The sequence below is a fragment of the Fulvia fulva genome, chromosome 4 (assembly GCF_020509005.1).
Source record: "Fulvia fulva chromosome 4, complete sequence".
Lineage (NCBI taxonomy): Eukaryota > Fungi > Ascomycota > Dothideomycetes > Mycosphaerellales > Mycosphaerellaceae > Fulvia > Fulvia fulva.
This window is the reverse complement of record NC_063015.1, coordinates 5262091-5282247: the sequence shown is the minus strand read 5'-3', so window position 1 is coordinate 5282247 and position 20157 is coordinate 5262091. Positions and strand designations below refer to the sequence as shown.

Below are 20157 nucleotides of genomic sequence, written 5' to 3'. Positions count from 1 at the left end.
CGAGGTATCACGCGGACTCCCTGTGCATGCCACGCGACTGTGGAGTCCTGCCGGGCAGCGTCTGTGGTGTCAACAAAGATCTCCTCAACGTGATTGTCTTCTGGAAGCTCTTCGCTGGCCGAACGCTTCCACATGGCCACCGGGCTTTCGCATCCGGGCATTATGAGGACCAGCATTTCTCCAGAGGATTGATATGGCCTGCCGCTCAAGGCATCGTGGTGACAAGTGCTGCGCGGTCTGATGCGCTATCGATTCTCACTATTGCAAGCTTAGGGAGCCACTGCAATAGCAATGACCTGATTTGACGGAAGACCTATCAGGATGTTTGCATTGTCAGCTTCCGAGTAGCTATCTCATCATGTCGGCTACAATAGCTGTAATCAAGGAAAGGAACCTTCCTCGGTCATTTCTGGAACTCACAAAGCACGCATACACGACTCAACATGCCTGCCCTGGCAACGTCAAGACATGATCGACATCGAGGTGCAGAAAGTTCAGCAGTCAGAGGTCACAACAAACTCAAGAGTCCAGCAGCCACACCTTATGTTCTGCGACATCGAGGCGTAGGAGGCTTAAGAGCGTCAAGAAAGTGCCTCGGTGGCACATACCAAGATACTTATTTCTTTGCATTCTGTACCAGACAGGAAGGAGAAGAGTCGTAGGTGGCGGTTTGCACGCATGTATAAGAGAGGATTGCCGCCTGGGCAGCTTAGCTTTCTAGGCGCAAAGCTCTCCTCGAAGGGCTACACCGCAAACACTTCTCTAGGGCACACCTCGTGCGCGCCACATTGCGAGCGCACGCGAACACGCATACTGATCCTCGAGTTGATGTGGCAGACTATGGCTTGCTGACCACGTTTCCAGCAGTACCGGAACAAAAACTCGCTCCACGAACAAAAGCTTGGCCCCAAGACTTCGAGGCGACCACCAAGCAACCAAGCCCGCAACTGCCATCCAACAAGAATCCAGCACACAGCCCGGTTTCCCTGACCTGCCCTGGCATCATGCTGAGAGACAAGAGCAGCCGACCACTGACTGCAGTGGCTGAGGTCGTCCACCAACCACAAAGTCTCCATTTCAAAGCATCAAAGACGTCGCAGCGCGAATGGACCCCATCATGCCAGCGCGAGTAGAATGCGCCCCTTACTACAGTTTGCTGTAGCCTCGAGGTGTGCATGGCGCGTGCATGGCAGATGGCAGTGTCGAAGTCAATACCGTCAGACTGCGGCGCTAAGTAAGATCAGCACTCATGTTCCTCGGTGGTGTATGATTTCGTGGCGCTATGTCTATGGCCAAGACGAAAGAGGTAGGAGTACAAGTAGCAACGTTGACCGACATCTGTTCTGCTTCAGATCACCACTCAGAAGCCGTGCAATAATCAAGAAGGCATCTTTTCAGCCTCATCCACTACTCTCTTCCTGCACATCGTCAAGGCTCAGGTCGAGATGAAGTCTTTCGTTGCATACTCGCTCATCGCAGCGGAGGCAGCGCACGCCTTCCCGTGGGTCCGAAATTTGCCCGGTGTAGACTCTTCTATGCTGCCATCTCAATACCAAAAAAGACAACAAGCTCCAGCACCAGGCGGTCCAGGCAGCGCTGAGACCTGTCCATTCAACCCAAACCACGTCAATGCCGTGGGCATCCAGCCAGGACAGTACAACAACGCCCGCAATGGCCGAAAGGGCAACGAGCGAGGTGGTTACCAGGTCCCAGCACCTGGCGACGACGCGCACCGCTATATCGCGCCAACGGCTCAAGACATACGAGGACCATGCCCAGGGTGAGTAACTAATCAGCCAATTCTTGTCGCCTTCACTAACACGGTCACAGTCTCAACACAGCCGCCAACCACGGCTTCTTGGCTCGTGATGGTGTCACCACCTACGCCGAACTCGTAGATGCGCAGCAAAACGTCTACAACGTCGGCTTCGACCTGTCAAATCTGCTCGCCTTCCTCGGTCTGCAAGCAGACGGTGACCTAATCACCACCAAGCTCTCCATCGGCTGCGACGCCACAACAAGAACGTCCATCGCCCCACTCCTGACTGGCTCGCAACCCGGTCTCTCCGGCCACAACAAGTTTGAAGGTGACACCTCCCTAACCCGCAACGATTTCTTCACAGGCAATGGTGACAACTATTCGTTCAACCGCACGTTGTTCGACAAGATGAGCGCCACGACCGGCGGTCTTCACGACCTCAACAACTTGGCGCAGTACCGTCTCGAGCGATACGACGAGTCCCTGTTCGAGAACCCGAACTTCTACTTCGGACCTCTCTCCCTCCTGTTGTACGGAGCTGCATCCTTCCTGTACGAACTCTTCCCATCTGGCCCCAACTACATCCCAGACCAAGCCACGATGGACTCCTTCTTCATCGAGGAGAGACTCCCCGCCAACTGGATCAACCGTGTCGAGCCATACAGCAACCGCCTCGTCGTAGAGCAGATTCTGGCCATGTACCTCCTCCGCCCAGTCGCCTTCGGTGGCAACGTCGGTGATGGTACTTTCGCACCACTCAACTGGAGAGGCCTGATCGTCAACGGTACTCTCGGCAACGACATCCAGCCTGCTGCGGTCTCTTGCTTGTTGTACCAGCTTGCGACACAGTCCGTGCCATCGACACTGAACGGCCTTGTTACGCCAACTGTTGAGGCTATCTCGTTCTTCCTTACGAGGGTTGCTCCAGAGTTTGCCAACCTTGGCTGCCCACGTCCATTGACCTAAGCGATAGGCCATGAAGGCATGTTTGATGGATGATGCATGGTATGGGGAAATTTGGAAGCATTGCAAGGAGATGTTGAGCACGTTTTGTAGATAATTGAAAATCTGATGCCGTTGTTGCACTTCCTTGTTAAATCCCATATTCATGCCAGCAATGTCAATCGACGGTCAATTCGCCTGCAGAACTTGCATCGCAGGTCTGTCACTGCAAGAACAAACAAACAACAGCTGGGCGTAAATGCTCGGGAGATGATGGGGTTGTCTGCGCGGGGGCCTACCAAGGCCGTGAGAACATGCAAGAAGACATCTCGCAAGAATCAACACAGCCTGAAACACATGGCCATGATCATTTGCATCGGACTTGCTGGTGGCAGAGGGACGGCAGAAGCGTGGGACGACCAAGACTCTTCACATGAAACAGTCGAGTATGATTCCGTGGAAAAAAGCATAGACCTTTCCATATGTGCAACTTCCTCTACATATATCTACACCTCTTGATCTCATATACCGATCGTAATCTCATCATACTCCATTCTCATTGCCTCCTTCGCTTAAGACTGAATAGCACCTGGTGCGACCGGTCCAGTTGGTCCACCGTAGAAAGAGAAGCCTGGGCAAGCAGTAAAGGCGGACTGGTTAACAGCACCAATGCTAGCACAGTTGGGTGGCTTGGTAAGGGTGTTGAGCGTGCTGACAAGTGGAGCGAGGGCAGCACTGCTGGTATCGAGACCAGTGATGAGTGGCAGCGAAGCGATGGCGTACTGGGTAGCGAAGCAAATGGGGCTCTTAGTGATCTGCTGGGCAGGGTACACGCCGTTGGTCAAGACAGCTGGGTCGATTGGCGAATAGGTATTGACGGAACCCCGGTTGCAGCCAATGGTGAGGATCTCTGGTTGGGTCTCGGCAAAGTAGAGGATATCGGCCTGTCAAGGAGTGGTCAGCTACACTCATGGAGCACTCCATGAAGCCCCACTGTCAGTACTTACCTCGAAGTATGGAACGCTGTACTCGTCGGACGGGTTGCGCTTGTACCAGCTATCGGGCATCTTTTCGTATCCTGGGGTGTGCTTGAGGTTGTTCTCTGGGCCGGAGACGGCCATGAAGCTCTTAAGGACCTCCTTGTTGAGACGACCCTCTGGGTACTCGGCGGACTTGTTGCTCATGAAGCGGTAGATGAAGGTAAAAGCAGCCTGAGAAACCTCGATACCACCAAATGGCAGGTCTGTAAAGCCATGAGTCCGTGAAAGTCTGTCAGATCTCACTTGAGCTTGACTTACAGGCGAAGTATGGGTTCTTAGCAATTGACTCCTTGAATCTGTCACCGCGGAAAGCACGGAGAACTTCCAGGTTGTAGTTGGCGGTGGAGGCGTCTGGCTGACGGTTGTAGAGGTTGTAGAACTGGCTCATGACGAATCTGGTGTTGCTGCCGTACTGATTCAGATCAGACTTGATAGGAGAGCTGTCAGTCTCGTCTGGGGGTGATGTGTGTCAGCCTAAATGCTCCATCGACGAAGCCAGGAGTCACACCAGGGGGAGAGGAGATCACTTAGAGTTGTTGTGCGAACCCAAGATACCGGTGTGTGGCAGACCACCGATTGACCAGCCAAGACCGTTGCCATCTATGAGAGCACCATAGTATGACAGTAACCCGCCAAGATCCTTGCCCATGCCAAAGACGGTGTTGGTGGCATCGATGAATTGCTGGATAGTCGCAATACCTAACGTCTTGTTAGCACATGGTCAGATGACACTTCATGGTGGTAGCTATCATTGTGTGGGAGATATCCATGGTTAGCAAGGGCGTTAAGACCTGGGCACTCTCCTCTCTCGTCACCAGCGCCTGGAGCCACGAACTTGTGTACGCCCTGGTTACTAACGTATTGTGTCGCGGCATCAAATGGGGGTGGGCTGGCTGGAAGAGCACCAGCACCTTGTGGAGGAGCGGTCTGCCTGCTTTCAAGGCGGTTGGCGGCTGCACCGTTCAGGGTCTCGAGGTCGAGGAGGTGTGGGAAGGCCGCGGCGCCGGCCACGAGGCCGCTTATCGACAGGAACTTCATCGTGGAGGATAGTATTGACCCAAGACTTGGAAGGATTCAATACAGTGGGCTGAGAGTGGAGAACAGTAGCCGATACGAAGAAGAACGAGAAGCAGATCTCTTTGGGGCCCAAGATGTTCATATAGGACAAATGCGGCAACTGCCATTGGCTGCGAAATCATGCTTGTTGACTGCTATAACGGCGGGGAGTCTTTCAAGCGCCAGCTGAAGTCGATTCTCTCCGAGGCCTGAGAGACGTGATCTACGTTCGAATGGGAAGCATCTGGCCACGCTCAGGCTGCATACAGTTCGCAGGACTGTTGAGGAGGACCAATCGACGCATTGTGACTTGGTAGATCACTGCCCGAATAGACAGGTCTAATGAGTGTATCAGCAGTACTACAATCTAGCGCACGTGTAGGCCTGATCAGATCCTAGTCTCCTGCTTAGTAGTAGGTTACGCATGTCTTCACGCTGCCAGCAGCTGCATGTTTTGGCGAAATGTGGCTGCGCGGCCGCCTTTTCCGCAATCAGACTCGAAGCTTGCGTGGGTTCTCCCGATGGTCCAAGCTTTGATGGCCATGAATGCTGCCGTCTGTTCTGGCAGCGCTGCCTCAATCAGTGTGTTGCTTCAGCGATATCGCCAGACGCTCACGAACACTGCTCAGATTTCCCTCTGGTTTATGTGGTGTTCGATTTGAGCGTGCAGTAATTCTTCTACCACATAGCACTGCGCAAGGTTCGACTACGATCAAGCTCCTGGAAGCATATTGAGATCAAGTTGATGAGACTGAGTTTTTCCAGAAAAGTCCCGAGGCGAATTGTGGTAGAAACACTATTTCTCCCCACGATAGCGCAGCCATGGCGTGGTCCGTCGTCGATCTGCCGAAGCCTATATGCCAAGCGTCAGAAAATCGACCAGTAGAAACTCAGCGAGGTCACCGAGGCGTCACTTCACCTCTCCATGTCAGCCCCCACCGAGGGGCCGCTGTCACTCGAATATCTTGAAATCAGGAATCTGCCGCCCTCTGAGGCAGCGATGACTTGATAAGTGCACTCGTCAAGTTATCTGACTTTGACTTCCCATGAGCCCTATAATCGATTCCGTCCTATGTGCAGCGGGGCTCGGTGGTGGAATCATACTTCGAAGGCAAGGCATGACAAAGGCCGGTGGCATCGATGACCGTGACGATAGCGACTGCATCAAATGGCCGGCAGACATCTGTTCCCATGACATGCTGATCAGCTTTGCAATAGGCCTCTACGCATGTCAGCCAAATTTTTCTGCATGTCCGTAGAGGTTCGACAAGCTGAGTGGGTCGAGAGCTTACTCGAACTCGGCGTGGACTTGTGTCGATTGTTCAAAGCAATCAGCAGCACCTCATGTCAGCTAATGGCCGTCCAAATGGTGCTTGCTGCGTGCTTGTCAACGAACATTGTCTCATCTGGAGTGCAGAACTGGCCAACGGACGGTTGATCATTAGTTCTCTGCAAATTGGAGGCAACCGGACGTGCGGCCTTGGAGGACAACAGTGCTGATACCAGGTGAATACAGCCGTAAGTCTCCAACGACACGGCGATGCAGCGTAGATCCCAAGCCTGACTGGCGATGTAAGTCGCATGCTCATACACTTCGATGCGAGTTTACGCATTTACCAAAGCACTTGCAAGGCTTTGAAGCGGGCAGCCACGTGGAATGCTTCAGGGCGCTCCTGCTCACAGGGTTCAAACGCTTCCTTGCTTTGCAACACAAGAGGTGTACGCTGCTGCGCGGTCTGGTTCAATTATGACATTCATGTGGCCTCTGCTGCCACGAGTACGATCATACCTTCTTCGCCAAGGTCCAGAACGCCAGGAGGTGGTTATATGAAGGAGCGACGAATCAATCCTGTGCTTGATAGTCCAGTGCCTACGTGGACGCAGAAGGTTCTGGCGAGCCCCATCAGTATCTCTTCGGTCTCTTTGGTGTCCTTGTCAAGTCGATGTCCAGTGGAACACAGGCTCGGCTTGACCATCGGAAGGCTGGGTAGCTGCCTCTTGCTGGCACGCAATAAGTCTATCTCGGCATTGAAGCGTGGCACAGTAAGCACGGCCGTGATTGGGTATAACGATACTCGAAATGATCATCTGCTGAAACGTAGAATCACGTGCCCGATTCCTCGTGTTTCTCCAGGTCGGGCTGCTGGAGGAAAAATTGATAGCCTGGTACACGATCCTTCCTGAGGTCGACCATGCTCATGACAGAGTCACAAGTACATTCGGAATGTTCGCATCGCCAGCAACGCCGCTTCGCTGTCCATCATTCGCATCCCACACCTGAACACTCTTGAACGTCCTCGTGCCGCCAAAGACATCCTTATGCTGGATGAGGAGGTACGCATCACCCGTCATCGCCATAGATCCGATCGTGCCATGAGCCCCTTCGGATTCCGGTACATTTTGCACTGCCATTCCAGGGTATGCTTCGCTGAAACGTCCAGCCTCGATGCCAGTCACATGCTTGACGACCTCTTCGATGTCTTCGGCGATGACATTCATATGGAGAATGTACTTCAAGCCGCCTATGGGTTTCTGCTGTGCTCCGCAAAGCTCCTCCCAAGTTATGAAAGTAACGTCTGACCAGTGTTGCAGCGGTACCAGCTTCTCGGGATCGAGGAGCCCGCCGATCTCTGTGTGCTGTGGGCTCTTGAGGTTACTGGCGACGACAATGCCGCGGTCACAGTTGTAGAAGTTGCGGTAGAAGGCATTCGTGGCCTGTAGCAGTCAGATGCTGAACTTGCTGGGTGCGAGACAACAGACATACCGGGTACTCCACCTCTGCATCTTTGGAGGTGTGCTTCGTGCTCTGGGTGTGTTCCCAATGCACCATGACCCATGGTTTTTTTCTTGTCGACGTCTGCGGGTTTCGCAGTGTTGTCCAGCTGCTTGATGGTGAGTGCTTTGAGCACGCTCTGGGAGACTTTCTTCTCCTCCTCGTCGATTGACTCCGCCTTCATGGTCCAGCCATAACGCTCAATGTCTCCATAAGAGGTCCATGTGGTTTTGTCGGTATCCAGAACATCCTTTGCTTTCATAAGCTTGACCAGCCTTTCGCCACGGAGGACGTTGCTTGCCCAGTCGTGGCTGCCTCTGGTGTGCAATGCTTCTGGTGCGTGTGGTAGCATATGACCGCGCCAGTGAGGATTGAAGAAGAGGATCGCGCGTCGGGAGAGTGCTCCGCCATAGAGCCCAGCAAAAGCTGCAACAAAGGCATCTGCCATGATGACAATCAAAAGCAGCAAGACACACAGAGGGTTGCGAACCGCCTCTCCAAGGGACTGCGGATTCTTGAATATTCTGGTCTTTCGGCGTACGGGTTCCGTTTCGCCCCTTTCATCGCTGTCGTGATCCATGATATTTCAGCGATGGCAATGGTGTCATTGGTGTTATTTCCATCGTATGAGGGGCCTCAGCGCATCGGTCAGGCAAGCTAATGGACATGGCAGTCACGCCGTCCTACTTGCCCACGTTCCAGCCATGCCAACACATTTCGAGAAGTGACCATATCACACGCAAGACATCATTCCAACCTGCGATGGACAAGCAGTGATGTATGACCATGTGGTGGTTCCTGACACGATACATGGCGCTCTGGGCACACCTGCGACCTGTGAGCAACCAGATTCTCCTGCTTCCAGGACGGATTTCGCTCGTTCACATGGCAGCGGTCTCGTCCGAAGGGCAGACGAAGGCCATTGCGGGAGTATCGAGATCCCCCTTCGGATCACCTTTGACGTACATGGCAGTTGACCATGATACCGTTCTCTTTGCTTCAACAGCTTGTGATGTGCCGGATGGTCTGTTCTCGCCATGGTAAGAGTCTTCCGCCAGAGACGCCTGCACGGACATGCGTGCGGTCGGTTATGAGAGTGAGGTTCTGGCGGTACTGCTGGAATCGTGCTGTTTCGAGTACAATGTGATGATCAGCCTATGTCGTAACATCTGGGTGCCGTTGCAGCATGAGCATGGCCGGCACTGCCGCTCGCATGGCCGTTCAGCCTGTCCCGTGCACGTCGGGCGTGCTCCATCTCTCCAAGCAAGAAGCCCTCAACACAGCACTCAGCGCCGTAGTGTAGAAGACGATGTTGACGAAGATGATGAAGAAAACAAGCAAAGCAACGAACGCGCCCGAGGAAGACGCGACGCGGCGACAGGGATGATGTCTGACAGCTCCGGCTGAACATGTCCACCTCGGCCGCGAAATTGCCCACATTGACAATGACCCCTTGGGGTTGCTTGTGGAAACAACTTGCGGGACCGATGGTGACGGCGACATGAACTTCAGTGGTACGTGTTAGCGGGTTCGATAGCGGGGACAATGGATGGAGAATATCGATAGATATTCTGGTGGCGTTTGAGTTCAATATGTATGGTCAAGGGGCAGCGGTGGTGTTGGTTGAGCATGGATTCTGAGGAAAGATCATGGCACGCGAGAACATTGCACCTTGGGTCTCCCGGTTCCAGGTTGACACTGCTTGATCAGAAGAGCTCACGAAAGTAATGCTCGTGCGGCAAGCAGTGAGTCGGAAAGGAGAGGACGGCGAGATGGACAATTACGTTCCCACACACTGTATATCGATCATCGCCAACATTCACATTGAAGCAGTCTACGATTCTGGCATGCTTTCATCTCAAGAGGCCGCTGTATCGGCCGGGCCATGTACACTCATCCCGCATCACGCCGTACATGCACGCTTCTCAATGCTGCTGCCCTCTCCAGCCGAGGGTGTCATGCCGATACCATCCACCGAGCATCTCGCACTGCATCCTCGCCTCACTCACTGCCTTCCAATCACATACACAGAACCACATCTCAACCCTCACCCCATCATAGCGTCACGAACGCAACCAGCCCAGCAACGACCACCGCACCCAAGCTCGCCGCAGACCTCCCCACACCACCAGTCGCCGCCTTTTCCGCCGCCTCCGCCATCGCCTTAGCCTCGAAGTAATTCGTCGGATTGCAAGTCTGGTTCATCCCGCTGAAGCAATCAATCCCCTGCTGAATACTCTCCAACGTCTGCGAACTCAACGCCTGCGCCACGCTCCTGGTGTTCTCCGGCACTAGCATACTCACAGTATCCGAAAAGATCTTACTCGAGTTCTTCTGGCCTTCCAGGGACTGAATAACAATCGGCGAGAGATTTCCCGACTCGAACTCACGCTTCTTGCCAATCAGGGCCGCGATGGAGGAGTTGACGGCGTAGGCCAGATCCTGCGTGTATGGGCCGAGAGCTGTCGCGTCGGCGTTGCTGAAGGGCTGTGCGGTCTTGGCGTCTTCGGTTGACGAGGAGATTTTAGCGAGGACGTCGTTGGTTGCTACTGTGATGGGGAGAGCGAGGGCGAGGGAGCCATTGAAGGCATTGACGGCGCCGGTGACGGCTTCCGTGAGGTTTTGGATGGATTGCAGGTCGGCGATGATCTTTTTCGCGGAATCACCGACTGCGTGGACAGATGCGGCGCCGGCGAGGGCGATGGAGAGGGTGGTCAATCTCATGGTGGGCGGCTGCAGAGGTAGCTGGCGGGGATGGGAGTGATGTTTGACCTGAGACTGACACGTTGACGAGTGCTATTCAGTCGACCGCGAAGCAAGCAAGACCCAGATCTGACGTTGGCCAGGCGAGAGCACGAGGTGATATCGCAGCAGCAACGAAGGAGTCGTCCGAAGCTACCGACCGGGCCATCATGTGCTGTAAGTGGAATCGTCGGTTTCCCTTGGCGCATCCAGTAGTCGGGAAGTGAAATGCCTCGGTGTAGCATTAAACTTCGCCTCGACCAATATGCACGCAGAATGGACGATCTGGGGTAGCGTGCCGTCAAGTCACCCAGATCGCCACCTCCGCAGCAAACAGCTCGGCTACGGCGGCGTTGCAGCAGCGTTTCCTGTTGCAGCATCTCATCCGAAGGACTGTACGCCTGGCCTTTGAATAAGCATGATGTGTGCTGCATCTCGGCTTCGACTGCTTGGGTCTTCGTACCTTGGCGAGGCGTGGTCCACATGATATGCTGTGCCACCCTCGGAGAATACCATGACTGTAAGTATCGAAGGATGAGGTACTGGTGGCGATGTAGTTCTGTACAGTGTTGGAGGCGGCACAGAGGACCGCGGTTATTGTGACTGACGACGACGTGGATGGAGTCTTTGTGTTGGAGTTCATGCTGTCGGGTGCTCAAGAAAACCGACAGACTACGTAGGGCAGGCTTACCGTACCTGTTTCATGCTGTCTGAAGATGAGGATAGAGAGTATTGTATGTTCTTTCTGGCAGTCTGCACGGCCATGGCATGTGAGGGCACCGTAACCCGGAATGTCTTTGAAGTTCACGACATACAACATGTTCGAAAAGATGTGCACAAAGTATTACTTTCAAATCTACTCCTTTACGGAGATGCTTCATTCATTCATGCTGTAGTGGTAAAGTCGTTGCTTTCTGTACAAATATCCCTCCTTAGCACCACACCCATCCCTATGCGTCCAGCTTCTATGCCGGACCATCAAACTCCTCCATGTGCTTCTTGATATCCCTCAGGCCAAACGAACAAACAATGCACACACCACCGAACGCGATACTGATCCAATATGGCCATTGGTATGCGATCGCGAAAGCATCCTGCACCGCAGCAATGATGATGTTGTATGCCGCCTCTGGGTCGATACGAAGAGTTGGGCTGAACTCCAGCGCTGTTCGGAATTGCTCGTACTGTGCATTGGATGCGAGGGTGATGAGGTTGAGGAGCTCGTAGTAGTCATATGTGATGCCGGCAGCGGTGATTTGTGGGGCGGCGATCGTGTTGGCGAGACCAAAGTACTCGTGGAAGAAGACGTTGTAGTAGGCGGTGAAACCGATGGCACCACCGATGTAACGGATCGAGAGGGTGATGGCCGTGACGGTTCCGATGAGCTCTTGTGGGCACATGACTTGTGCGATGATGGAGCAGGGAATGATGACCGCACCGACAGAGATGGAGGCTAGCGTCAGGATCGGGTAGACGGTTGGTGTGAGGTTGTAAGTTCTGGCCGCAGACATGGCACCGGTGAAGCCGGTCATGGCGAGGGTCCAGAAGATCATGAGAATGGTTGTCCGTCCCTTGGTCAGACCAATGAGGAACAGGGCGAATGCGGCACCGAAGATGATACCGAAGCCGATTGGCAGTGTCCTGATACCAATCTGGAGTGGGTCGTTGCCGTACATGTTGTAGACCTGTGTTGGCCAGAAAAGCAGCAGCACGAAGAAGTTGCCACCGCTAAAGAATGTGATCAGCAAAATGAGGATCATGCTGCGCTTGTCCTTGGAGAAGAGAGCTCGCGGGCACATTGGGTATGGGGCGAAGAACTCCCAGACGAAAAAGGCGATGATCAGGATCAGTCCCATGATGAGAGGCACCAGGACGTGTGCACTTCCCCAGGTGTACTGCATGCCTTGTTAGTCGCTCGTTTTCTCCAAATCAACTTAGTTGCCTTACCTGACGTGCTCCCCACTGCAGACCCATCATGAAGAGTGTGACACCAGCAGTGCTCAGAATTCCACCAATGTAGTCGATCTGCTTCAGAACCAACTTGACCGGTGGTCGCTCACGGACAGGATCTCTGTATGTCACTGCCACCAGGATGAGACCGACGAAGTTGAAGATGCCGACAAGAGCACCGTTCCATCTCCAACCACCGCGAGCCGCAATGAGCTGTGCCCACAGAGGTGAAGGGCAGAAAGGCAGGATCGTGAAGACGACGAATCCAACGTACGCAGCTCGCTTTCTCACCGGCACCATCTCGGATGTTCCAGCAAGTGCGATCAATTCGTTGAGACCAGCACCGAGACCAGCGATGACCATTCCGCCGATGGCAACGTTGATGTGGTGCGCGGTGCAAACCACGATGGGTCCAATGACCAGCAGAACCTGACCGAATGAAGCGACTGCTTTTCGGCCGAAGATATCGGAGAGCGCACCGACGAATGGACAGATGGCAGAGACAGGAATCAGGTATCCGACAACCAGCCAGATATATCGTCCGTTGGCACCTCCGATTTCACTGTAGATGTCGGGAAGTACACTGCCGAAGAGGTAGAGAGGGATCTGCGAACCGACCCAGCAGAAAGACATGGCCAGCAATCCTAGGAACAATCGGAGGTTCATCTGATACTGCTGTCAGTACATGTCTGCAAGTCTCGTCCACCGGAATGCGCATACCGATTGGTGAATGTTCGGGTCGTCGGCTTCAGTGTACTTTCGCTCGAGGCCTGCTCCATCGTGGTGACCATACCCGGGCTCCATGTGCTCGAGCTTGTCGACAAAGTCATGATCGCGGCTTCCGCTCGAGTTGTCGCCGTGCGATGCCATCTTCTCTTCAGTCAGACCCGTATTGTGTTGTGTCGCCATCGAGAGTGATCCCGCTCAGCAGCAACTTCAAAGGACAGAAGAGCAGCAGAACCACAGCGGACGGAGCTCTCAAGGCAAGCGTGGTCGAGAGCAGCGACCATCTACCGTTTTGTGTAAATGGTCGTCTCGTAGCGTCCATTGGCAAACTCAAAATGCCTCGGTCATTTGGGAACCTTGCACGCCCAAGTTCACGATGCAGCAGCTTTCGACTGCTAGCGAGAAACCAAACCAGCGATGCATCATGCAGTGGATCCTGCCGCGACCGTTTGCGATGCATTCTCAACACTCCACAACTCCAGACAATCGAGGGACCCCGCGTGACGCTAAAAGTTAACCATGTCAAAGCCTAATGGAACAGACAAGCGTACCACGCGCGTGCCTCGGTGGCGGTCTGGGGTCGTAGCCAATCGCCGCTTGCTTGACACCTGCAAGTGTCCGCGGCCGCGCGGCGCTGCAGGTCATTGGGTAGGTAAGCAACTATGCTTTGCTTCTTCTGGCGAGCCTCCTCTGTTTGCCTTTGGCCAGTTGCGACTTCGAGCATGACAAGTTAAAACAGATTGAGCGTTTGCCTACCGTCCATCTGGAGTCTCAAAGATGCGGTACATCTTCACCTCGTGCTTCTGGTCCGCAATGCCCCAAGACGGCAGCGAGAAGCCAACAATGTGGCTCGCATGAGAGTCCAGAAGGGTCATGCCTGGCTGTGCCACATTGCTGGGGTGCAGCTTAAGATCGACCTCGGTGGTTTGGTAACGTGCTTCGATTGTGTGACGTCGCCATGAGGAACTCTGACAAGCTTGCCATGCAGCATCATTGCCTTGGCAGCTCGATAGAACAAGCCAGGAGCCAGTTTGCATAAGCAGCTCGAAGGAGTCGAAGCCCTCTGGGCCTCGTATATCGCCCCAATGTCCGATGGATGATCGACTGCAAGCGAAATGCGAGAGTTGCTTGATGTCGGCTGCACTTGACCTTGCGTGCTTCTTGCTGTGACGTGCAAACAAGCAGCACGTCAGATCGAGTTCGACCCATACCTCAGACTCTCGTACAATCGTACAGTGTAGCAACAATAGATAAGTGATGTTGCGCTAGTCGTGGTCCAGCAAAGCGAAGTGCCCGCAATGCCGGTTGTGGGCCCGACGATCAGCGCACCTCTGCACATCGCTCGGTATCTTGTTCAAAGCCTTGCACATGCAAGCCATGTGCAAGCGGCTCGTGTTCAACATCAGAAAGAGTACATGAACGGCCACATAGCCAGATGGCGATAGCGTGGTACCTGTTCGAACTTCGAAGAACTTTTGCAAGCCACCAAGTCTTGAAAAGAAGTCTGTCCCCTCTTGCTGTCTGCTCGAGAACGAGCTGTCGTGCCGGGTTGGTCCAACCTCGGTGTTTCGGCGGTATACTTGGCGTGATCGCTGGAAGTCTCCGAGAGGTCAGAAGAGGTTGGCAAGAGTCCACTCTCACTCCTGACATGATCCGAGGGGCCTCGCGTCAGGACTTCACCTCATGCTGTGTTAGTGATGCTGAGCGCAGAGATAGGTGGTGTGGGAAGAGCAAAGGGCATATGGCTCGGCGATGTCAGAGCTGTGAACAGTATGCTTTTCGTGCCGACGAAGACTTCGATCGTCATGGGTATCGCAACGAGCGGATCGCATGCTGAACCACAATGACATGGAGTCTCTGCATTGATCTCGCGACTGCTGAGCTGCAGTGGCATACTGAACGCGGTAAGCGTCGAGCATTACGTCCACCGCACAGGCTCCATGCCCTTTTTGGCCTTCATATCTTCATACCAACTCGAGAGAGATGCCTTGCACTCCTCCTTCTCAGCATCGGTAGCATGATCATGATAGCGACACATGTCATACCTCCAAGGCAGCCCAGAGAATATTGAACCTTTGGCGTACGCACGGAGAAGCCCAGCAGTAAAGGCGGTTGGTAGGTTCTCCAGATCTTCCGAGATGTCTTTTCCCACATTCCAGCAACGAAATGCTTCATCGACAAGCCATCTCCAGAGTGCTGAGCTAGCGGGCAGGTTCGAGAACGCTGTTTCCAGCAACTTGTCGTCGGAAGAAAACAGCTGTGAGCCAGACTCGCGACTACGAGAGATGTCGACCATGATCTGATTGCGAAGCAGTGGGACATCTCTGCGGTCTGCAAAGATGAAGAGGTCCACAAGCATCCTGTGGTTGATGCAGTTCTGAGCACCATCGCGGCGTTCCATCCCGTCTGGAGCTGCTCTAGATGGCTCCAGGTCATCCGTGTTGCCGGTCATGGTCATGTTGCCCATTGCATCTTGGGTACCTTGCAGACCAGCATCTTCAGCAGAGCTTGCTGGCTGGTATTCACCTCCCTCGCCGTTTTCCCTGCCGTTTACATCGAGCTTAGCTGACCCTCTAGCCGCCGCGTCATCACGGACGCTGGTCCTGTTCTTATTCATGGTTTTAGCGAGACGTTGCCGCACTTCGATAACGAAGTCATCATAGTCCTGTAACGCATCGTGGTCGGGCAGGTCCACTGAGCCAGCATAGAGCCATCGCAAGAACAAGGCAAAGTAAGCGACAGACTCTTCTGGCAATTCAACCTCGTCTTTCCGGCTTCTGCGAAACCAGCCTTGAAGGCACCTCGGAAATATCCAGAGTGCTTGCAGATCAGGCCCTTGTGGACTATGAACTTCAAACGTTCTCGTCCAACGACGATGGTGGCGGTAGATGAGTATGGCTTGCTGCAGGTTGTCAGTGTCTGCTGTTTATTGCTATCATGTGCGACATCAACTCACTGCAAATCGGGGCCCGGCTTTTTGCGTGCGGCAATGTCCATTGCCTGTCGATCCGTCAGAGACTTGCGACATGCTGCCGCTTCCTGCTCTGTGGCGTGGACGTGAGGGGCGCATATCCGTCGTCGTCGCTCATTCTTGGACAGCTTTTCGATGTTGCCTTCGTCCCGGTCTTTTAGCAAGTGCTTCATGATAGCAGTCACATAGGCCACCGGAAAGGCCATGGTACGGGCAGAGACCACTTTCTCGCTCAGTCTCATAGCGGCGTCCTCCACCAAGAGGTCGCAGAAAGACCCGGCTTCTTCTCGAGGAGCGGCGAATAGAAGTTCTATTACTTTCTTGGTCGTGGTCTGTCCGAGGCGGGCATTCCGCACCATGAGACAGGTGACAGCAGCGTTGGCAAGTGACTGGACGCCCTCTCTGGCCGCGAATACAAACAGGCGTGCCAGGTCATCGTCATAAACGAAGTTGTCCCTTGGGCGTCGAGCCTTCGCAGGCACAATCCTGTTGGTAGTGTCCAGTTCCAGACTCTTCTGCCATTGGGCATCGTCCATGCGTAGCGGAATGATTTGGCCAATGTACAGCCAGCCAAGGAAGAGATGAAAGGTCGAGACATCCTCGTGTTCGAGTTCAACCCTCCAGCAGTCCACTGTCACGTTTTCGATGTGACAGGCCAGTTTGTCTACACGCTGCTTGAAGTCGTGGCACTGCCGATCTTCAAGCAGCTGGTCATGAACGTAGAAGGGAACTCGATCTGGCCCGACGTCAAATCTTGTGACGGCGAGATGGTTGTCACTGCATAATCATCAGCTCATGTGACGTTCTCTTGCAAAGCACACGTACAAGATGGTAGCGCATAGGAGGTCGGCAGCTTCCTCCAGTGCAATGATGGAAGGATTTGTCAGTACCTCGTACTCTTTTGTGTCATGAAAAGTCTTGCCCATACGATAATTCGCAAGGCGGATCTCCTCGAAACTGTGTGCTTGGTATTCATGCTGAGATGTGATGCTCTGAAAATGGCATATCTGATCGCGCGCCGTAATCGCCAAATCGTCTTGAGCTTCATATGGTGCAAAAGCAGGGCAATGGCAGGATTCCGAGTGGCCGCAGATGGCACAGCCGAGTGGATCATGGTGTGGGGCATCTTGGAGGAGCCTCGAGAATTGCGCCGTGAGGTCGTCTGGTTCAACATCCTCTGGACCTGCTACTGCAGGAACACTGGGCTCCCTGTTGTGCGGTACACTCACCTCTTCAGCGGGCGAATTCGATGTCGCGGCGGAGTTGTCCGGTTCTGCGGTGGCAGAGCTCATGATGTCCTGGCCGTCATGTTTGCCATCGCCACTTCCATTGAATTTCATCTGCGAGTCAGTCGCTTCCTCGTGTGTCGTAGCTTCCAAGCTCTGCAAAATATCCTCATGAACATGAGAGGGCACCTCTGTCAGTATACCTGCCTCTTGTGGAGACTCTGTTGCGCTGACATGACCATCGTGCTTGCCCATGTCTGTATCATCAGTGGCTGTATGGCCACCATCACCATGCTTTCGAGACATCTCTCCGCCATCATCGTTCGCCATGTCAAGGTTACCGATGATGCAAATGGGTGAAGAGTGTTGATCGCAGGCAACGCTTGAGACTTGTCCAGTTGATTGCACATCATGAGATGAGATTTGGCTTGCAGGGATTCGCGTTCACGGTGCACGCGAAGTCGGATCCTTGTCCGCGTGAGTTTCGTGTTTTAGAAAGTGCAGCCGCCCACATGGAACTTCCTCCACCTGAACCGTCTACGAACGGTAAATGATGAAGAGAGCAATTTTGAGAAGTACACCCACCATATCAACCACTACTTCCACTCCTCAACAGCCTTCTCAATGATCGGCCGAATGACTTTCCTCCCCGCATCCTCCCTCTCATGCGTCCACACCATCTGCCTTCTCCCCAACTCATCAGCCCGATGCCACTTCTTCGCCTTCAGCGTAGGCTCCTCTTCAATCGCCTCGCTAACAGTCTTGAAGAGCGCATCAGCCTGCACATCGTCAATCCTAACGTCGCTCCGCACCACCAGCACGATCTCGCGAATCTTGTGCTTCTTGCCGTGCTTGTCTTTGACTTTGTATTTATTGAGCGCGACGCTGATGTCGGTGCCGACTTGGGCTGTCCAGGCTGCCTCGATGGCGAACCAGTCGAAGAGCTCTTCGAACTCTGTCTTCTCGATTTGCTCATCCAGCGAGAAGGGAATTGAGGCGAAGCCGAGGCTGACTGTTGGCGTGCGTGGAGAGGGTGTGTCGACCAGGTCGCCCTTCCAATCTCGTCGCAGCAGGTCGCGGACTGTGAGGTCGTCAAGATTCTTCTTTGCTTTCTTCAACTCGTCGTCAAGCTTCTCCATCTGGGCATCGAGGTCTCGCTTGTTCCATCTGCTAAGGTCCAGGACTCGCTGTGAGATCTTCTTGTCTGCGTCTGTGGCGTCTTCGAGACCACCTGCATCGATGGCAATCGCGCTGAGCATCAACTCCAAAAGCTCATGTGACAGGTGATATTGCTTCGGTAGCGCTGCCCATTCGTCAAGCATCTGTGTTGCTACCAGAGTGGTGCAGCTGGCAACTTTCTGGAAGATGCGAGGCTTCGCGTCCTTGCCAGCGCCGCGGTCTTCGTGGTGGTCGAAGATGCTCAGGATGGGCGCATTGTCCCATTTACGAAGCGGAGCAGGATGATCAACGATCACAATACCCTTGATGTCACGCGACAAAGTTTCTGGATGTTCTGGCAGTTCGTCCGTGGTGAGCAGATCAGAGTGCCCGGTGCTCATCAAAGAGTTCCTCAGTGCCAGCTTATTCTCCGGTCGCAAGTCAAGTGCATCAGTCGGGGTCTGGAGTAATGCGATCGCCTTGAGGGGATGGGAAGTGTTTTGAGTGGAGTGCTCAAGATGGTAGGCCCAAGTCACAGCAGAAGTCAGACTGTCAAGATCGCCACCTTCGTTGCCGAGCACCAAAGTCCAATCCGAGATCTTTCCTCTTTGCCAGTCTCGCAGGAACTCCTTCTTGGTCGCTCTGCTCCATTCGCTGAAGTGGCCAACACCTGTTTCGATTCCGTTTGCTGGTCGTACTGGCGATGGTTGCAGGACTGTTTGTTCCTCGGCCTGCGAAGGTGCTGCGGACGCTGCCGAAACGAGCAACGCACCAGTGAGAGCTGTTATCGTCTTCATGTTGTCTGAGATTTTTCAATCTTCCAAGAAGGCATACGCAAAGAAAAATGGTGTTGGTCACAGACAAACCTGGAAGGCGTGGAAGGCTGATGACCCCTGCATCACCCATGACGTTTTCTGCTTGGCAAGCGAGCACGTTGTGGCTGCATTGGCAGGCGCAACTCGTCCATCACGGTGACCAACACATACATGTATACCTCTTGACCGACTTCTCGGTGTTCATGATATGGCAAGAGCGAGAGATGACTGAAACATGTCAGCAGAGGTAAAGCATCACCTGCAGGAGATCAAGATGGGCGGCGATCCATGTCGACGGGCCGCGAGCTATATAAGAAACAGATCGCGATGGCATCAATGATTCCTTTCACCTCATGTCGTCACGACCATCGTCCAGGTCGCCGAGTACAGACACCGTTAAACCAACGCGTGCCCTCGGCCGCGCATGTCGTGCGCTTGTGCTTCTACGTCTGAACTGGACCAAGTCGCTCCAGGACACAAGACTAGATACTGGGCAACACCAACACCACATACACAATGGCCCCACACGCACTACAGAGACTCCAACGACGAATGAGCGACGTTGGAGAACAGTTGGCTGGAGCTTGCTCCAAGTCAATTGTTGCCAAGGTTCGTGTTCCTGATATCTGCTGACTGGTTGGTACACTTCATCCATCTTCGAGGCGGTCATCGAGGGGAACTTCCACAACGCACGCTCCTGAATAGCGAACTTATCGCAACATTTGCAAGCCCATACGAGCGAGCCAGAAGCATCTCACTTCGGGCCGGCTGCCATAGCGGCCATGGTCGCATGCACCGCCAGAAGAGCTGCAAGCGAGGAGGCGCAAGCGGCAGATGGTGCTACGAAAAGAGCGAGGTGCGAAGAAATTGTGGACCAGGAAGTGGACATCTTAGCCGCGAAGCGTGCAACCAGGTCATGGATCGTATGATGCACGTCCGATTGCATGACTGGCCACTTTTGACCCGAGAACCTACCTGGATCCGTCACTGATTCGACAC

At 53.9% G+C, this 20157-nt stretch overlaps 7 protein-coding genes across 7 annotated transcripts; 1 reads left to right on the top strand and 6 right to left on the bottom strand.

Annotated features, from left to right (window-relative positions):
- Positions 1-1445: 1445 nt before the first annotated feature.
- CLAFUR5_05155 (Aromatic peroxygenase) lies at positions 1446-2725 on the top strand (the record flags this gene model as incomplete). Its single annotated transcript, XM_047904303.1, has 2 exons — positions 1446-1780; positions 1831-2725. 2 exons carry the CDS (start codon positions 1446-1448, stop codon positions 2723-2725), a joined length of 1230 nt encoding a protein of 409 aa, XP_047761227.1.
- Positions 2726-3273: 548 nt separating this feature from the next.
- CLAFUR5_05154 (Dothistromin biosynthesis peroxidase dotB) lies at positions 3274-4779 on the bottom strand (the record flags this gene model as incomplete). Its single annotated transcript, XM_047904302.1, has 4 exons — positions 3274-3645; positions 3709-3944; positions 4000-4194; positions 4533-4779. 4 exons carry the CDS (start codon positions 4777-4779, stop codon positions 3274-3276), a joined length of 1050 nt encoding a protein of 349 aa, XP_047761228.1.
- A 2214-nt stretch (positions 4780-6993) lies between these two features.
- On the bottom strand, positions 6994-8150 carry CLAFUR5_05153 (uncharacterized protein; the record flags this gene model as incomplete). Its single annotated transcript, XM_047904301.1, has 3 exons — positions 6994-7512; positions 7562-7575; positions 7625-8150. 3 exons carry the CDS (start codon positions 8148-8150, stop codon positions 6994-6996), a joined length of 1059 nt encoding a protein of 352 aa, XP_047761229.1.
- Positions 8151-9625: 1475 nt separating this feature from the next.
- On the bottom strand, positions 9626-10294 carry CLAFUR5_05152 (uncharacterized protein; the record flags this gene model as incomplete). Its single annotated transcript, XM_047904300.1, has 1 exon — positions 9626-10294. The coding sequence occupies one exon, from the start codon at positions 10292-10294 to the stop codon at positions 9626-9628; it is 669 nt and encodes a 222-aa protein (XP_047761230.1).
- Positions 10295-11277: 983 nt separating this feature from the next.
- On the bottom strand, positions 11278-13171 carry CLAFUR5_05151 (Trichothecene efflux pump TRI12; the record flags this gene model as incomplete). Its single annotated transcript, XM_047904299.1, has 3 exons — positions 11278-12207; positions 12260-12928; positions 12983-13171. The coding sequence occupies 3 exons, from the start codon at positions 13169-13171 to the stop codon at positions 11278-11280; spliced, it is 1788 nt and encodes a 595-aa protein (XP_047761231.1).
- A 1735-nt stretch (positions 13172-14906) lies between these two features.
- CLAFUR5_05150 (uncharacterized protein) lies at positions 14907-17515 on the bottom strand (the record flags this gene model as incomplete). Its single annotated transcript, XM_047904298.1, has 4 exons — positions 14907-15682; positions 15733-15890; positions 15945-16736; positions 16785-17515. The coding sequence occupies 4 exons, from the start codon at positions 17513-17515 to the stop codon at positions 14907-14909; spliced, it is 2457 nt and encodes an 818-aa protein (XP_047761232.1).
- A 266-nt stretch (positions 17516-17781) lies between these two features.
- On the bottom strand, positions 17782-19140 carry CLAFUR5_05149 (Putative exopolyphosphatase; the record flags this gene model as incomplete). The annotated part of the gene is made up of 1 exon (XM_047904297.1): positions 17782-19140. The coding sequence occupies one exon, from the start codon at positions 19138-19140 to the stop codon at positions 17782-17784; it is 1359 nt and encodes a 452-aa protein (XP_047760503.1).
- Between the last annotated feature and the right edge of the window lie 1017 nt (positions 19141-20157).